The 18252-nt window shown below is 44.0% G+C and overlaps 1 protein-coding gene across 1 annotated transcript in view; it reads right to left on the reverse strand.

Annotated features, from left to right (window-relative positions):
• Positions 1-18252, reverse strand: part of dcbld2 (discoidin, CUB and LCCL domain containing 2) — a 123113-nt gene that overhangs the window by 13457 nt on the left and 91404 nt on the right. The window contains exons 7-13 of the mRNA XM_038801758.1: positions 17346-17386; positions 14014-14229; positions 10779-10903; positions 7597-7753; positions 4513-4632; positions 1434-1527; positions 974-1023 (exon numbers count right to left, since the gene is read on the reverse strand). Of these exons, the coding sequence (XP_038657686.1) occupies positions 974-1023; positions 1434-1527; positions 4513-4632; positions 7597-7753; positions 10779-10903; positions 14014-14229; positions 17346-17386 (803 nt within the window). The remainder of the gene's footprint in view (positions 1-973; positions 1024-1433; positions 1528-4512; positions 4633-7596; positions 7754-10778; positions 10904-14013; positions 14230-17345; positions 17387-18252) is intronic.

Consider the following 18252-nt stretch of genomic DNA (forward strand, 5'->3'; position numbering starts at 1 on the left):
AAAAGTAAAGCCACCTCCCTACATTTATTACACTTAAAGCCAATATTATTAGACAAGTTCAAATTCTTTGACTTCATAAAGTTATAAAATGTATTGCATTAGTTTGACACCAACTTGACATTAAGTTTTGTTACAGATAAAACTTTTAAACTGATTGGTAATCTCTCTTTCATCTGTAGTTCCCATTGCAATTTTTCTTTTTCTTAAATTGCTCACTATAGGGCCCATCGTCCTCCGAGCTTATCTGGTCATGTTGCTTCTAAACTCCACATATGCATTCCTAAAGTCCTTTCCTCCTCTCTCTGTACTCACTGTTGAATTCAAGATTTATTGTACAGCCTTTGACTCGAGTTTATTGTTTTCTTTGACCACTGAGCTATGGAGTTCTACTGCATCAGAGAGGAAAATGCAAACACATTACTCCCAGTAAATGGGTTTACATATGTACAATGGAGCTGTTGGCTATGTAGAACAATATGCAGAAAGAAGTGTTCAATCTTCCTCATACTCAAAAGTAAATGAAATTATTTTCAGAAATGGACAACATTCTACAGTTTTGGAACGCACGTTTGGTGCCATCTGGTTCCTGGTCACCATTTCCTGATATACCACAATCTTTTGATGCTTGCACCCTTGTTCTTTTCACCCTTCCCCTTTCCAGTTCTGACAAAAGGTTGCCGACCTGAAATGTTAATTAAGATTGGCTGAGTATTTCCACCATTTTCTGTTTTTATTTCAGATTTTCAGCAACTGCAGTTATTTTGCTTTTGAAAATGCTGCACTGATTCACAGGAATGCAGTCACCTTGTAACCACTTCAGCATGAACACTGACAACGTCAATCAGACGATGGTAAATTCAGGCCTCACTGCTGACTTGAACAGCTATCTTAGGCTGGTGCAGTATTATCATACGTTTGGATGAGATGCTAAACCATGCTCCCTATCTGCCCGCTTAGATGGAGCATCACTCACCTGCACGATCCCAATAGGGCAAGTTGTAAGGCCCCGCGACAGGCTTCTTTCTGCAATGGAAATAATTTCAGTTATCAGTTGAATGGATGGGATGTAATACTTCACAATGCACCTGCTGCACCAGAGAAGGAAATGCATGCATATTACCCCCAGTAAACAATTTGTGTAGTTAGAATAGAGATTATTAGTAACAAAGGTCCATATCCAGAAATAATTGTGACTGTCCAACCCTCCATCAAAAGTTAATAAATGGTAATGTAAAACATTATTTTTCTTTTTGCGTTAAGTCAGCTTTAACTTTTTTATATCCAAAAGCCTGATTCAATAGAAAAATTGCACCTTATCATTGAATTATTTGGAATCGTATTTCAAAAGTTTAAACAAGGCTATTCATTATTTTTTCAAAAGAATATAAACTTTATTTGTGCAATCCCTGCTTCTTGGCTGACCATTTGCTCACCTGTTTCTCCAATGCCAGCCACATACAAGGACCAATATAAGGGTAGTAAGCACCATGACTAACACAGGCACCAGGACAGCCGCCAACGCCACATCTGAAACCCATTGAAAACAGCTGCAGTTCAGCTAAAGCCAAGTACAGACTAACTTTGACAAAAAAGGATCCATTAGGCCAGTAATCTCATATTTCTATGTTTAAATCTGAAATGCGAAACTAAACAGTTTGTGTTTGCAAACACTTCTAAAGTATCTGGCGAAAAATAGCATTTACAGTCACAAAACGTCACAGCAGAACCTTCAATAATATCAGTTGTACTTGTACCAATAATATTATATACAAACTTAGAGGCGCTTGATGATATTCTATAGCTTTGTACAAATCTATATTCTTGGCTGGATAGGCATGTGTAATATTGAGCAATGAAGCATAGTGCAATACGTCTTTGTACCTTTATAAACATGACCGGTAACACTAATTTCACATGTGCAAGTCATCCAGAAAATTCTTCCTGTTTAGCTCAATCATCTTGAAAGTCTCCTTCAAGTTGAACTACTCATTCCAAATGAGTTGGGTGCACATGCAGATAACTTATTTTTTAAAAATGCTGCAGATTATATGACATAGTGACAGAATGCAACTGGGAGAAACCGAAAAGAGGATTTGAGCCTCTCAAACCTTATCCTGGTGGATATTCAGGGGCACAGAATGCTTTGGAAAATTGGACCTGTTGTACCATTGGATAAAAAGTAGGATGAAAAAACTCCAGCCAGTGCTATCAACAAGTAATGGCTAACTCTACATCAGAACTTGGTAATTGTATTGCCAACTCAGATCAATGAGGAAACAGTTTTTTTTAATTGATTGATTTGCCTTGGTTACCACTTTACTATGTCACAGTTGACCTTTGCACTAAAAGGTATTGAAATGCTTACCTCATGAAAGCTGTGGGTTAATAGGAGTTAACTGAATTCTACTCGAGACCGCATGGCAACCGGGTCAGAAGGATTACTAACGGTACATGGGAGTATCTGGGAGTTAAATCTCCCCTGGTAGTTCAAGAGTTCTGCACCATAAGCTAAGGTCCTGAGGCAACACAACTTAATTCAGACAAGGAAGGACTAAATTCAATCCAATCCTTGCATGGTGCTGAGTAAACTATTATTAGCTGCAACAGCTGACACAAATATAATAGAAATGGTCAGGGGTTCAACATCTGTGATGGCCTTCATGGCAAGAATAGCACATCGACGGTCACTGCTAGCGCAAACGACCTACCACCTGGGACAGTCTGTAGCATATTCCATTTGGAATCACATCCAGCTACGGACAGCCAGCTTCAGGTGTGGAGGCTTAAAGGATGAAAAGAAAAATTTGAGGAAATATGTTCAGGTTGAATGTATTATGACCACTGACTAAGTTAAATCTTCCCAGATTTCCACTGGGTTTCGGAGATTTTTTTGTTTTAAATTCATTTATGGGATGTGGGCATCGCTGGTTAGGCCAGCATTTATTGCCCACCCCTAGTTGCCCTTCAGAACTTTGTACTTCTGTTCAGTGCCATCAAAACAGAAAACCTGCGGCTTTATTTATCAGATGCAAACTGGCTTTTTAAAAAATTAATTCTCATTGTCCTTGAACTTAGTGGCTTGCTCGGCCATTTCAGTAGGGGGCAATTAAGAGTCTGGAGTCACATGTAGGCCAGACCGGGCAAGGACGCCAGATTTCCTTCCCTGAAGGGCATTAGTGGACCAGATGGGTTTTTACGACAGCCAGCAAGTTTCATGGTCATCATTAGACTTTCAATTCCAGATTTTTATTGAATTCAAATTGCACGATGATGGGATTCAAACCCAGGACCACAGAGCATTAACTTGGGTCTATCGATTACCAGCCAGTAACAACACCACTACACCACAACCTCTCTGACTGATATGTCTTGTAATCAACACACTGATTTGATTAAATAAGGCAAATGCTGAGATGGATTTCTGGATTTTTACCAGGGCTTTGAAGATATCGGGCGGGATTCTCTCAGCCCGGGGCCGGGCCGGAGAATCGACGCGCCCTGACGCGATTCGCCATTGCTGCCGGTGTGGTCGGCACGGCGCCGGTCGTGGGCCACTCTATGCTGCCCCCTCGCCGATTCTCGGCCTCGGAGGCCGTAACAAAACACCTGAGTCCTGCCAGAGCCGTCCACGTGTGGTCTTACCCGGCGGGACCTCGGCATGGAAGGGTCCGGCGGTGGTCTGTGGGGGGGGTTGGGGGGGGAGGCCTCCGCTGTGGCCTGGCCCGCGATCGCAGCCCACCAATCGGCGGGCCGGCCTCTTGGGCAGGGGGCCTCCTTTCTTCCGCGCCGGCCCCTGTAGCCCTACGCCATGTTGCGTCGGGGCCGGCACGGAGAAGGGAGCCACTGCGCATGCGCGGACCCTGCAACGTCCAGTTGACGCCGGGATCAGCAGCTGGAGCGGCGTGGGTCGCTCCAGTGACCTGCTGGCCCCCTTGTAGGGGCCAGAATTGCTGATCCTGAGGCCACATTGACACCGGCGAGAAACGCGACGAAGTTTATGACCGACGTCAACACAGGATCAGAGAATCCCGCCCCCCATTCCAGAATTTCACCTATTTTTCTGTGAAAATTGAAAACCAGTAGCCTTGCTCCAATTGTATCTGATTGCACTGTCCCGCCATGCACTGTCAAGCTGTAGATTATAAAGCCATTTGTTCTAATTCTATCAGCTGACTTAATTAAGAATAAGCTTTACACATTACCGTACATATTAGTGATTCTCACACCATTCATTCGCCAATTAAACTGAGAACTTATGCCAGGGAGTTTAAGGAGTCATCCAGTTACAGACATGACTTGCTGATCACAGGTGTAATAATGCTGTTATTGCCATTAACTCATGTTTCAAATTTAATTGGTTTGCATCTTAAAAAGATAACATTATTTATCTATTAATATTTCCAGCTGGTTGCAAAACGGCTCAATCCCTATAATATGATTGACTAATATCAGTGTCAGAATAGCCAGCAATGTTTCAGTGAGTAAAAGACCTCACTGATGGGTTTGGCATACCTTTGGTCACCTTAGGAGTCACTGAATTGTTCTTGATTTCTGCCGTAAACGTAGTTGCATCAAACCTTGGAGGGATTTCTGTGCTGAGCACAGGAGGCAGAGACTGAGGTGGAGCCCGAGCTACAAAACAAATAACAGAAAGGTGATGTGAAACCAGAATTAGCCAGGAAAAGATTTTAAGCATTCTGACAAGTTCTCTTTAAAGGGCCAGTCTCCTCTTCTGCAAACTGGAATCAATTCTAAGGCTAAAGCTTTGTGCCTTTTCCCCTAGAGAATTAAGTGACCAAACCATACTGAATCATACACTCAACCAGACAGGCAGCTATGAGGATGCTTGCAAATGTCTGTGTGCAACAACTGTCTGGGAATAGATAAGAGTAAAGAACCTGAATGTGGAAGAACTGGGCGCACCCACAGTAGCTGTACCGTGGATGCCACGGTCAAATCATTGGTAAGAGAAAGCAGAGTCAAATTCCAACCCTTGGGTTATCTTTGTTTTTAAATAACAAAAAGTGCAACTTGACAGGGTCTGGATGCAACAGCAAGTGCAATGAAGGAACGCTGAGAAAGTGTTGTCTGGTTGCACTTTATAGAGCTCATCAAGAAATTCACAACTAGCGGCGATCTGGAAATAAGTCAAACTTATTATAGGTCTTAATGTGTACAGAATTAATCTGGGAACAAATCATAAGCATTTGCTTCAGAAGGGAACACTGTCGGTGAGGCCCAGATAATCTGCAGGGGGCAAGGGTGAAGGTATCTGGGAGAGTTTTATTTATTCGTTCATGGGATATGGGCATCGCTGTCTAGGGCATCCCTAATTGTTGCCCATCCCTAATTGCCCTTGAGTGGTGATGGTGAGCCACTTTATGAACCGCTGTAGTCCATATGGTGTAGGTACACCCATGGTGCTGCTACGGAGGGAGTTCCCGCAATTTGACCCAGTGACAGTGAACCATGTCATTCCAAGTCAGGATGATGTGTGGCTTGGAGGGGAACTTGCAAGTGTACGTGTATCTGCTGCCCTTGTCCTTCGAGGTGGTAGAGGTCATGGATTTGGAAGGTGCGTGGAAGGGGCCTTGGTGAGTCATTGATGTGCCTTCTTGGAATCTTTCCTGCTGACTCCACCAAAGCTTATAGAGGTTGTGTAATGGTTCTCACAGTTCAATATCAATGATCTGTGCCACAGGAGGACACCTGGGGGTCTCTGGATGATGGGTGTGCACCACTGGCATGCATGGTGCTGGCTGATCTCTTTTAAAACATGCTCATTCTCTTCAGGGGTCCAGGTTTTGATCCCAATCAGGACCCCTCAAGTAGCCCCATGGTTGTCGTACCAAGAGTACATCTGCTGATCGGATGAGTGGTCCGGACTTTGGTGGTTTCTGACCCTCCATCCTCGTACATTGATAGCTATGTTTGGAGCGGGTGGAGGTTTTGCACCTAATAGGCTATCACAGAATGCACAATTTAAAGCTGGTGCTGCTGCATCCAGTTCTAGTCCAATTACCACATACTCCAGCCGAAGTTAGAGCAGAAGCAAATTAGGGAAGCTGATTTTTGAGTGTTGTCACAAATTACATTTACAATCGTCATTGCAAAGCTGTTTTGCAAAATTTTCTATGATTGGCTTTTCTCTTTCCCATTTAGCATTTGCAGAAAGCTGTACTTGAGCAAGACTTGGAGAATAGAGAGCAGGTACAATAATAGTTCCTAATTTTCTTCACGTTGGAACCCAAATGGCATCCCATGGTAGAGAAGTTAGTGATGTAATTTGTGCTACTCAGGCATTGAATAATTCAAATTTGATACACGTCTTTCAGAAAATTATCTGAGAGGACATGTTGTTGTCCTTGTTGTGGTGGCACAGCGGTTTGCACGGCTGCCTTACAGTGCTAGGGAGTCGGGTTCAATTACGGCCTTGGGTGACTGTCAGCGTGGAGTGTGTACGGTCTCCAGTGTCTGCGTGGGTTTCCTCTGGGTGCTCCGGTTTATTCCCACAGTCCAAAGATGTGCAGGTTAGGTGGGTTCTGGGGATAGGGTGGGGGAATGGGCCTAGGTCAGATGCTCCTTTAGAGGTTTGGTGCAGTTTCGATGGGCCAAATGGCATCCTTTCAAACTGTAGGCATTCTATCGTAACAAGCTTGGATCATTGGGTCCAAGGATCGACCCTTTTGCTCGAGTCAGTTCTGGGTCCGTGTGGACTAACTGGTAGAGACTGACTGCTATGTTGAATCAACAACGTTGTTTGATGTGCGGGGCAGGATGATGGTGGGCGCAGTGGTTAGCACTGCTGTCTCATGGCACCAAGGATCTGGGTTCGATCCCGGCTACAGGTCACTGTCCGTGTGGAGTTTGGACATTCACCCCATGTCTGCATAGGTCTCACCCCCACAACCCAAAAAATGTGCAGGGTAGGTCAATTATATACAATTTACAGTGCAGAAGCAGGCCAATCGGCCCATCAATTGGCCATGTTAAATTGCCCCTTAATTGGGGTAAAAGAATTGGGTACTCTAAATTTTTTTTTTTTTTAAACATATAATGTGACTATCATGATGGTAGATGGTGAACTAAATGGACCTTCTTCTTTAGTTGTCTAACAGTTACAGCCTGCATCAGACAAGTATAGGAATCTGATAAAAAGTATCAGCGACTCAGTCTCCTCCTTCTGCATATTTTCCTGAGCTCCATTTCAGTTGAAACTGGTTCACCTCAGTCAACTACAACACACTTTTTCAAATGAGCATGAAACTTAATGTTAAATTAAAACATGAACTATGAGCCTAACTCTATAAAGATGGGACACTGTATCTGGGTTTCATTTGAACAAATATCAGAATTTTAGCAATTTCAACTCAGAAGGGTGTTGCCTCAATCTAACCCTAAAAAAGATCCTACCATGGAACTAAGAAAGTTTAAGAAAAAATATTCTCTCAAGGGATGGGAGCGTCTCTGGTTATCAACAAGGTTAACACTTGTTGCTTACCCCTAACTGCCCTCAGGAAGGTGGCACATCACCACATTCCTGAATCACTGCAGTTCTATTGCAATTTGCCACCGAATATGTTGTGGGAATCTTACCCAATGAAGGCTGGAATGGCTGACAACCCAACAGCTCTACCTTCAGTGCCGCCTTCTGGTGCCACTGTACTGGATTAATCTGGATGTAACGGGCAAGAATGGGTGGGATGAAGTTGTTCCGAACTTCCTGATAATTGTTCGAATTTCCTTGGAATATCTGAGAAAATAAAAAAGGGGACCAGAATTTTTCTTTCTTCACGACAGCCATTTGTTTTCTTAAAAAAATGATTTTGTTTATTATTTCCCCCTTTTAAGTTTCTTCATCTTGACATCATCACATTACAATTGAAAACAAAGGTTGGAGGTGCGGTAACAGGGCAAGAATGAGCCTAAGTGACTTACCTGTTGTAATGTTTCTTTATGCACGCAGTAGGAAACATCTACATCTGGTTTTCATTCAACATCACTATTAAAACAGGTCTGAAATGCAAGCTTGACTGTGGATGTTGCCCAGAGAGGTGACAATCCCTTTAAAGCTAAACAGGAGATAATTCTTTTGTACACCTCTCCAATCTGGCCAAAGACCGAGCCAAACACTGGGTGGAATTTGACGCTCACAGTGATGGGCACATAGAACGGTTGGAGAACCAGCAGCAACCCTGTCACAGCCATTCCACGCCTCCTCCCCCCCCGCTCCCGATTTAGTACCACCCAAGCAACTACCTGGTTGGGTTTGGGAGTCCTCGTTGTACCCACCTCTGAGATTAGCCGACCAATCAGAGGCTGGCAGTTCTCCCAGAATTGGCAGTACAATCGGTACAGTGGGCTGTAGGGTTGGTGCTGAAGCAAAGCTAAGGGTGGTAGGCTTACAGAGTAGGCTCCAGTGATGCAAAGGAAGAGGATCAGTAATTAGGACAGGCAGGCAGTGTCTGGCGATTCATTCCATCGAGTCTGGAATGACTCTAGCCATTCGACCCAACGAGTCTGCACCGGCTCTTGGAAAGAGCACCCTACCCAAGCCCACAGCTCCACCCTGTTCCTATAACCCAGTAACCCCACCCAACACTAAGGGCAATTTTGGACACTGAGGGCAATTTAGCATGGCCAATTCACCTAACCTGCACATATTTGGACTGAGAGAGGAAACCGGAGCACTCGGAGGAAAACCATGCAGACATGGGAAAACCATGCAGAACGTGCAGACTCCGCACATACAGTGACCCAAGCCGGGAATCGAACCTGGGACCCTAGAGCTGTGAAGCAATTGTGCTAACCACAATGCTACCGTGCTGCCCTCAGGCCTTTAAGGGCCTAAATTAGTTTCTGGGTGGGAAGACCATCTGAAGCCCTCCCATGTAGACTTAATTGGGGAGCGGGGAGGGCAGGAGTCAGGAACGCCCACTTCCAGTAAGAATAAAATTCCGCCCATATAGTCAGTAAGGGTCAGGCTGGAATCCTTTATGCTACTTTAATTTACAAGCAGTTAACAATTATACTCGAATAACTACTGAAGCCTCCTCGAGTGTAATAAGAAAACACATTTTTCTCACATTATTCCTATTAACGGGCTCACCAAATTTACTTGGCCAACTGATTTTGAGTGGCTCTGAGTTTCAGATGATTATGTGTTGCCTCTTTGAGCCTGCTCAGCTCTGAGAATGTCCATCTTACTTCTTCGCCATTCGGCATTTTGCCGATCAATAAAATAAGCTAGTGTCCCTCACCATTTAAGATGTTTGTTTAAAGAAACAATCTCCCGTTCTTCCTGAAATCAATCCGGGCCATCCTCGTGTAAATGGTGGACATAGGGAGATGCAGTAAAACAAGAGACAGTATGTGGCAGCCATGCAAAAACAAAGAGAGAAAGAGAGTGGATGACAGAGCGAGATAAAATGTATTAGAGAATGCGGGTCAAGAAGTGACCACTGCTGGAAGGGAGAAACAGGTATAACGTTTTGAAGCTCTGTACCATCATTGGGACCACAAATACATTGGATGGTTAGCCATAGGTTGCGATGCCATTTTTGGCCAATGCACAAACTTTGGTAAAAAAAATGCCTTACACACAATACACACACAAATGTATTTCTTGCGTATATTTACTTAACATACATCGTCCATCATTTAGTGCAAAACGTTGTAGTGGTTTCTCTTTACTAGAGTTTGGAAGTCTCGCATGAATTTATCAGACACATCATATCTTAATGCATCTTCTCGTCTTTTGTCCAGCACTTTCAAGTGACACTTCGATTTCATCTCAGACGAGAGATACCAGACCCACTTCTACTCGCCATCCAGAACATGCTTGGCTGCTGCTTGACCATTGCCATGACACGCCCTGTTGGCGCTTCTCGTTAATGGATGAATTTGCTTCTTACCTGAAGCAGTTATTCTGATTGGTCTCGCCACCGACCATACAGTTCATTGGTGTTTCTATGATGCTATTTTCACTAGTTACACAACACTTTAATAGATAACCAATAAACAGCAACAAATAACAATCAAAAAGACATTTCACACTCTTGTTACAAACAAATTCACACGGTTAACCCATGTGTGCATATGCTGTGCAAACAGGAATACAGCGAGCACACACCCAAATAGTATTTATAATCCCATATTATTTATTTACTAATCAAAAATGCAACTCCAAAATCCAATTTCAAATTAGCCATGTGCCTAGTTGTTAATTTATTGGACAAAAGTGACTTGTCAGAAAATCACAGGCTTCATGCCTTGTGCTTTCTCCCCTCCCATTAATGGTTGGAAAATTGTAGTCAAAGCACTTGTGATTTGCTAGTTAAGGCATCTCCCAAAATCAAAACCCCATTGGATTTTAGAGAGTCCCACCCATTGTTTTCATACACGCAAAGCCACAGAAACATGCCAACAAACCCATTACCGGTGGAAAGTAGTGGGAGTTAATACTTCAAAATAACCTTATTGTTCCTGCGCACTTATGAATATAACTTTAATGACACTATGTTTTGAGAACTTTTAAAATGTAAAGTACATTTTACAAAATATTTTAAATACGTAGAACATAAAGGCACGTGATATTGCTTTCAATTCAATTCTGATAGCACTTTTATTATCGAGGCATCCTAATGTCTATTAGCCAGCAAATAAAATGAATAATCAACTATTGCAGAAGTGCAAATATCATTAAGACTCAGTGCAGTGGGGTTATATAGAATTTAGAACTTTGCATTACAAACAGTAACTCACTTTAGTGTACTAACCATGTCCAGGTCACTGTTGGCTTCTTTATATACCTTCCAATCCTGACCATCATGACGGGAGAGGATTCGGTATGCAGAGACATAGAAAGAATATTCGCCCAGGGTGGAACCTGTGGTAATTATACCTGTGGACAGAAACAATATAAGCAGACACTAACTTAAGGATCTAACAGGTGGAGTCAGCTTATGAGAGTCAGCTAGTCTAACTCCATCATTATTTTGTACTGGCTTGCTGCAAAGCCAGCTCGTAGAACATCCAATCATTTACCATTACTGCCTTAATTTTTTTTTTTTTTTTAAACGCATTTTATTACGAACTTGTATCAAAGAAGGTTACAGCAAATAAAAACCCCAGGAAACATACTTCCCAACAATCAGCTACACAGTTTGTACAGATTTTTCTCCTTTATCACCCCCCTCCCCATCACCCACCCCCCCACGATGAACAGCTCCTCAAACACGATCACAAACATCCCCCACCTTTTCTCAAACTCCCCTGCTGAGCCCCTTAACTCATATTTTATCGTCTGGTGGGAAACAAACCTGTTGGACTTTAACCTGGTGCTGTAAGACTCCTTACTGTGCCGACAGAAACTGCCGCCTAGAACAAGGGCAGCAGGCGCATGGAAACACCACTACCCCCAAGTACCCCATCAAGGCATTCAAATGACCTGTAGGTGATTTGGGACTGTGCTTTACTATCACTGGGTCAAAATCCTGTAACTCTCTCCTTAACAGCACTGTGGGTGAACTGACACCACACAGACTGCAGTGGTTCAAAAAGGCAGCTCACCGCTACCTTCACAAGGGCAATTAGGGATGGGAAATAATTGCTGGCCTTGCGGTGATACATCCCAGAAATTAATGAAAAAACACATTGAATTTCAGGCAATGGTCAGCTCCTACACCATTACATTACGTGCTAGAAACGTCTATTGTTAAACAACTTGCATATTTGATCATAACTAATCTTGTGGCACTTTTAGATTGCTGTCTGTTGCAGTTTGTAAAGAGATTTAGAAAATTCTGATCCTTGTACATACAGCAATATTCTGTAGATATCTATATTCCCATCAGGTTTGATAAAACCCAAGGCAATATGCCATTATTTTCTATCAGTTGAGTTTACTGAAATCCTCTCCTCTTGCCTCAATGTTGAGTGTCACTACAACAGTGACTACACTTCCAAAGCATTCAAATGACCTGTAGGTGCTTTGGGAGGTCCCAAGATTGTGAAACATGTTACCTAATTGAAAATCTTTCATACCTTCAGTCGTCTAGCCTCAGACACTCCAAACTCCCACAACATCTTTAAGAACCTCCTTAAAAATCAACCTCTCTTTGACTCAAGCTTTTGAATCACTTCCACATTTATTTGTTTCTACTACTTTAAGGGCCTTTGTGTGTTTTTCAATGTTGATGTAAGTTGTTCAGTTGATAACTTCATCACTAAAATGTGTGCAAATTATATCTAGCCATATGTATGTCCACCTACAGTTTCTCCTCCAAGCCACTCACCACCCTGACTTGGAAATATATCGCCGCCGCTCCTTCACTGTAGCTGGGTCAAAATCATGTAACTTCCTCCCTAACAGCACTGTGGGTGTACCTACACCACATGGGCAGCAGGGGTTCAAGAAGGCACCACCACCTTCTCGAGGAAATTAGGAATAGGCAATAAAATGTTGGCCTAGCCAGTTACACCCACGTCCCAAAAGAATTTAAAAAGATTTCCAAGTAACTCAATAACCAAAACATGGTTATTTATGCAAAACCTTTCATGTATTAAATTATTCCAAAATGTTTCACAGGGACATCATAAAAGCAAAATCTAACGGCCCCATTTACCATGAGCGCAAATCCTATACCAGCCTCCCCGAACAGGTGCCGGAATGTGGCGACTAGGGGCTTTTCACAGTAACTTCATTTGAACCCTACTTGTGACAGTAAGCGATTTTCATTTCAAATCCTGTACTGCCCAATAAATCTCTCGAAAGGCCAAAAAACAGGATTTACACTGGCGATATCTCAGAATGAGATCTTCCCTCCTCCCCCGCTGCTGTAATTGGTTCACACCCAGAATTGGCATGATCCTGATTTGCGTGAATTAACATCACATTAGTGGGCTGGGTGGCACTACTTCTGCGCTCATCCTAACTACCCAACCAGCCAGCATGAAAACCAATCAGGATGATCATGGGGTGCACGGGTACGTATAGCTGCCAGGTGGTGAGGGACATGGCCGCGCATTACTTGGGGGCCCTCTGAGCAGTTCCATTGTGCGAGTTCCCCATATCGGTTGGGGGGGGGGGTTGTCCGTCTGCGTTTGGAGGGGTTCCCTTTATTTGTGGGGAGTGGCCTTCTCCATGGAAGGGTCTCCGTGTCCGTGCGGGGTGGGGGCGGTTCCCATGTCAGTGGGTGGAGGGGTTCGGTGCCTTTGGGAGGGGCTTTTATTTAAATCGGAGATCTGGGTACCCTTTAAATATGGCCCCCTGATCTTGGGATTCTGAGTGTTGCTGGCTTTCTTAGGCCCCGTCACTCCAGCTGACTGTGTAACTCTTGCTTAACTTTTGAAATTTCATAGAGGCTGTGCAGCCTGTGAGTTTCACGCTGGCTTTCACACCTGAGCCAACACTTTTGGGAAGATTCCGTCCTGAGTCACAAAAGGGGGTTACGATAGGAAAGTGATAGGTTTTAAAGGTGCGTCCAAAGAAAGAGTGAGGCATAGAAGTGAAGGGGTTTAGACAGCATATTCCAGAGTTTAGCACTTCGACAGGTAGGGCATTCCCCTTTCATTGAAACTGATTAACCTACTCTCCACGATGTTGGGCAATGGCATGCCGGATATCTCCACCATATATTAACATTTCAATTAATCTCCTGCCTATCTGAGATTGATGCATTTACTGCTGGTATTAGCGCCCACAGCAATTGTGCCCACTGCAAAGTAGGTCAGAATCTGGGGTGATAGTACTTTATCCGTTTGCAAAATCTAGCAGTGTGTCTCCTTCTCCAGAATACACCTTTTGCACCAGCAAAATATACGGGAACATGAATCCAGGTGTTACATTTTGTAGACAGACTCTTTGCACTTGGATTAATGGCTAATGGCCAACAGATGGAATAAATGATGACGGTTCCCCAAGGTTTTCACCAACAGATGCCTCGCCTGAAACTTCATACAGATCTGCATACAAAATCAACCTTTGCCAACATGACGCTGACGTCAAGTTACCTGTTATTTTCTTCTCTTTCTTCAAGTCTATTTGTAGCCACTGGGGTTCATCAGTATGAAAAGCAGCCCAGGGTGAACCAGGCTTCTTCAGACGAGCCTTTTCTGGTCCCCAGACGTGAAATTGTCCAGAAGGGTCATGCCACTGTAGAACTGAAGATGCATTGATCTGGCTGTCTCCAATGACACCGGACTCCATTCCCAGTGTTCCATAGCAACCTATAAAACACATAGCAAACATCTGAAATTCTCAAATTGCAAACCTGCTGTGTACGCACAAGGACTAAAGCCACACGATTTTAATGAATGCATGAAAGGCCAAGAGCTTATATTCATACCAGATTATGACTTTTAGTCCCAGCATTATTTCTTTTTAATTTGTTAACCCAAAATGAGAGTCACTGGCAAGGCCAGCATTTATTACCAATTCCTAATCGCAAGGGAAGATGGTGATCCGTCTTCCTGAGTCATTGCAATCCATTTGCTAAAAGCGCATCCATAGCCCCATGGGAGGGGGTGGGCTGGTGGAATTCCAAAATTTTGACACAGTGACAGAGGAGGAATGTTGACATGTTGTACGGCGATGAGAGGAACTTTGAGGTGGTGCTCCCATGCATCTGCTGCTCCTGTCCCTCTGGGTGGTAGAGCCGCAGATTTGGAAGGTGCTGTTGAAGGAGTCTTGTGGAGTGCTGTGGTGCATTGCTACTGCCACTGTGTGCTGCTGGTGCTGAAGGGAGTGGACCTTTAAGGTGGAGGATGGGCTGGGATGTCAATCAAATGGGCTGCTTTGGCTTGGGTGATGTTAAGTTTCTTGAATGTTGCTGGCGCTGCACCATCAGGTGGTGAGTTATTCACCCTAGATTCCTAGCCTTTTGACTAGCCATTGTAGCCACCGTTTTAATATGGCTAGTCCAGTTCAGTTTCTGATCAATGATAACCCCCAGGGTGTTGATTGTGGTGGATTCAGTGATGGTAGTGCCACTGAATGTCAAGGGGCGATGGTTAGATCCTCTCTTGTAGGAGATAGTCACTGCCTGACACTTGTGTGGTGCGAATGTAACTTGCCACTTGTTAGTCCAAGCCTGGATATTGTCCAGGTCTTGCTGCATTTGGACATGGACTGCGTCATTATCTGAGGAGTCACGAATGGTGCTGAACATTGTGCAGTCATCCGCAAACATCCCCGTTGTTGATGAAGCAGCTGAAGATGGATGGATCTAGGACACGACCCTGAGGAACTCCTACAGTGATATCCTACAGCCGAGATGATTGGCCTCCAATCACCACAACCATCTTCCTTTGTGCCAGCTATGACTCCAACCAGTAGAGTTTTCACCTCGATTCCCATTGACTCCAATTTAGCTAGGGCTCCTTGATGCCATACTTGGTCAAATGCTGGCTTGATGTCATGGGCAGTCACTCTCACCTCACCTGTCATTCAATACCATTGTAGCCGATCTTCTGTCCAGAGGCCAAAAACCTGTCCATACCAGCCTAAAGGATGTGATTGCACTGGACAGGGTGTAGAGAAGATGCCTGGGCTGCAGAGTCTGAGCTATGAGGAAAGATTGAATAAGCTGTGGCTGTTTTCATTGGAGCAACAAAGAGTTGGGAGGGGTTCTGATAAAGGTGTATAAGATTGTGAGGGGCATTGATAGGGTGGATAAGAAGGCATTTTTTTCATTAGTAGAAGGGTCAATAATCAGGGGGCATAGATTTAAGGCAAGAGGTAGAAGGCTAAGAGGGGAGTTGGGGAGAAACGTCTCCACTCAGAGAGTGGTGGGAGTCTGGACCTCTGCTTGAATGGGTGGTTGAGTCAGAAACTCTTGTAAAATTTAAGAAGTATTTAGGTATTTACTTGCGCTGCCATAACCTCCAAGGTAGGCAGCACGGTAGTACAAGTGGATAGCACTGTGGCTTCACAGCGCAGGGTCCCAGGTTCAATTCCCCGCTGGGTCACTGTTTGTGTGGAGTCTGCACATGCTCCCCGTGTGTGCGTGGGTTTCCTCCGGGTGCTCCGGTTACCTCCCACAGTCCAAAGACCTGCAGGTTAGGTGGATTGGCCATGATAAATTGCCCTTAGTGACCAAAAAGGTTAGATGGGGTTGTTGGGTTATGGGGATAGGGTGGAAATGAGGGCTTAAGTGGGTTGGTGCAGACTCGATGGGCTGAATGGCCTCCTTCTGCACTGCACTGTTCTATGTTCCATGTTCTAAGTGCAGAAAAATGGGATTTGTGTCATCAGATCTTTGTTGGCCGTTGTGGACACGATGGGCCGAATGGCCTCCTGTGCTATAAATGCCTATGCATTAAATATATTCAAGAGATGGGTCATCCAGAACCCATGAGTGGATAATTCCAAAAGATGCCCAACTCTTTAATTGGAGAAATTTCTTCTCATCTCAGTCTTATGGGTGGCACGGTAGTACAGTGGTTGACATGTTACTTCACAGCGGCAGGGACCGGTTTCGTTTTCCGCCTTGGGTCACTGTGCAGAGTCTGCACGTTCTCCCAGTGTCTGCGTGGGTTTTCTCTGGGCACTTCGGTTTCCCCCCACAAGTCCCGAAATACACGCTTGCTTGGTGAATTGGACATTCTGAATTCTCCCTCAGTGTACCCGAACAGGCACCGGAATGTGGCGACTAGTGGATTTTCACAGTAACTTCATTGCAGTGTTGATGTAAGCCTACTTGTGACACTAATAAAGACTGTTGTAAATGTTAAATGTGCCCTTCACGTTCTAGATTCCCCAGTCAGAGGAAACCAATGTCCAGCGTCTATCCTGTCAGAGGTCCTTTCAGAATGTCGAATGCACCATTAGATCAAGAACCGACCCCTAAAGACATGACCCATGTTCTCAATCATCTGAGAGAGTAGTTACAACACTGTAATTGGCCTCTGTGTTTCCAGTGTTGCAGAGCAGAAAAGAAAAACTTTGCAGGTTCCAACTACTTTGTTGGAAGATGTTGGTATGGGACGGCAAAATAAGGCCGGCAATGCCATATTGTTTCCTGCTATGCTGAAGGCCTATGGATGTAAAATGACCATTTAGATGAGGTGCTAAGAGAGTTGCCAGAATCTTTGGAACTGTATCTAGTGAGTGTTATGGGTTGCTGAAGTGAACAGAAGAAAAATGGGAAAATTACATCTGTAAATATAGATGTATATATGCCTAACTGAAGAGGTGATGCAGTACGTCAATGGGAAACATTAGGCTTTTGCTACAGACAGAAGTGATAGTTTCTAACTGCAGCATTTAGACACGAAGAAGCTCAATGCTCAAGGCGACATGCAAAACATAAAGTCATACCAGGCTTATTTGACCAAATACTCACCATTGGTCTTGAATGTAAACAGACTGGCTGATAATGGTCCACTGTAAAATTAAAGAAACTAATAAGATTAAATTGTACAGTACAGTGAAACTGGATTTCTCAGAATTAACCATTTTAAATATTCTGACATGAGCTACTAAATATTGATCACATTGTATTTAAAATATTCCCATTCCGTTCGAACAGGTCATTTCAGAAATTATACAAATAAAGAACATTACATCTCACTGGTCAGACAGGCAGACAGGTTACGGTATTATCAACAAGCGCAAGATACAAGAGTGGTAAGAGAAGCCACTGGCTGGAGTACTCTGGTTATGACTTGGGACAGGTTAAAAGGAAGTCCACAATATGCAGGACAATGGAGATGGGGTATTGGAGGAGGATGCCATTGGTGACATTCTCAACAGCAGTAGAGACATTTTGCAGAACAATATACTACAGTTATAGACCATAACATTTACTGGGGTAGGTTTTGAGTCGAGTGGGAAGTGGGGCGGAGGCCCACACCACACATTGTTCAATTTTAACATTGCAGCACAAGTGTTTTTGTACATTTGGTGGGCCGGGTAGAAGCACGCCTGCTCTTCTTGGCCTACAGGCAGTGCTGTCAAAGCACTTCATCATGAAGCAGCCTTCACTCCTCCGGTTGGCCAATGTTAATCCTGGAAGATAGGTTAAATGAGGCACGCAGCCCCTTTAAATGACAAACCCACCTCTTGAGAATGGGTTGGTTGCCGACACCTGTTAAAACCAGAAGCTGGTGGATGCAGGCCAAATTTTACATTTCCAAAATTTTCTCATCTCACCTGACCCAAATCCATAAATTCTGGGTGGGTGGAGTTGAATCCCCCTGCCCCTCCCACCCAATGTGACATTTGCTTCGGACCATTTTGTTGCAGTGGCA

Source organism: Scyliorhinus canicula, chromosome 7 (assembly GCF_902713615.1).
Source record: "Scyliorhinus canicula chromosome 7, sScyCan1.1, whole genome shotgun sequence".
Taxonomy (NCBI): Eukaryota; Metazoa; Chordata; class Chondrichthyes; order Carcharhiniformes; family Scyliorhinidae; genus Scyliorhinus; species Scyliorhinus canicula.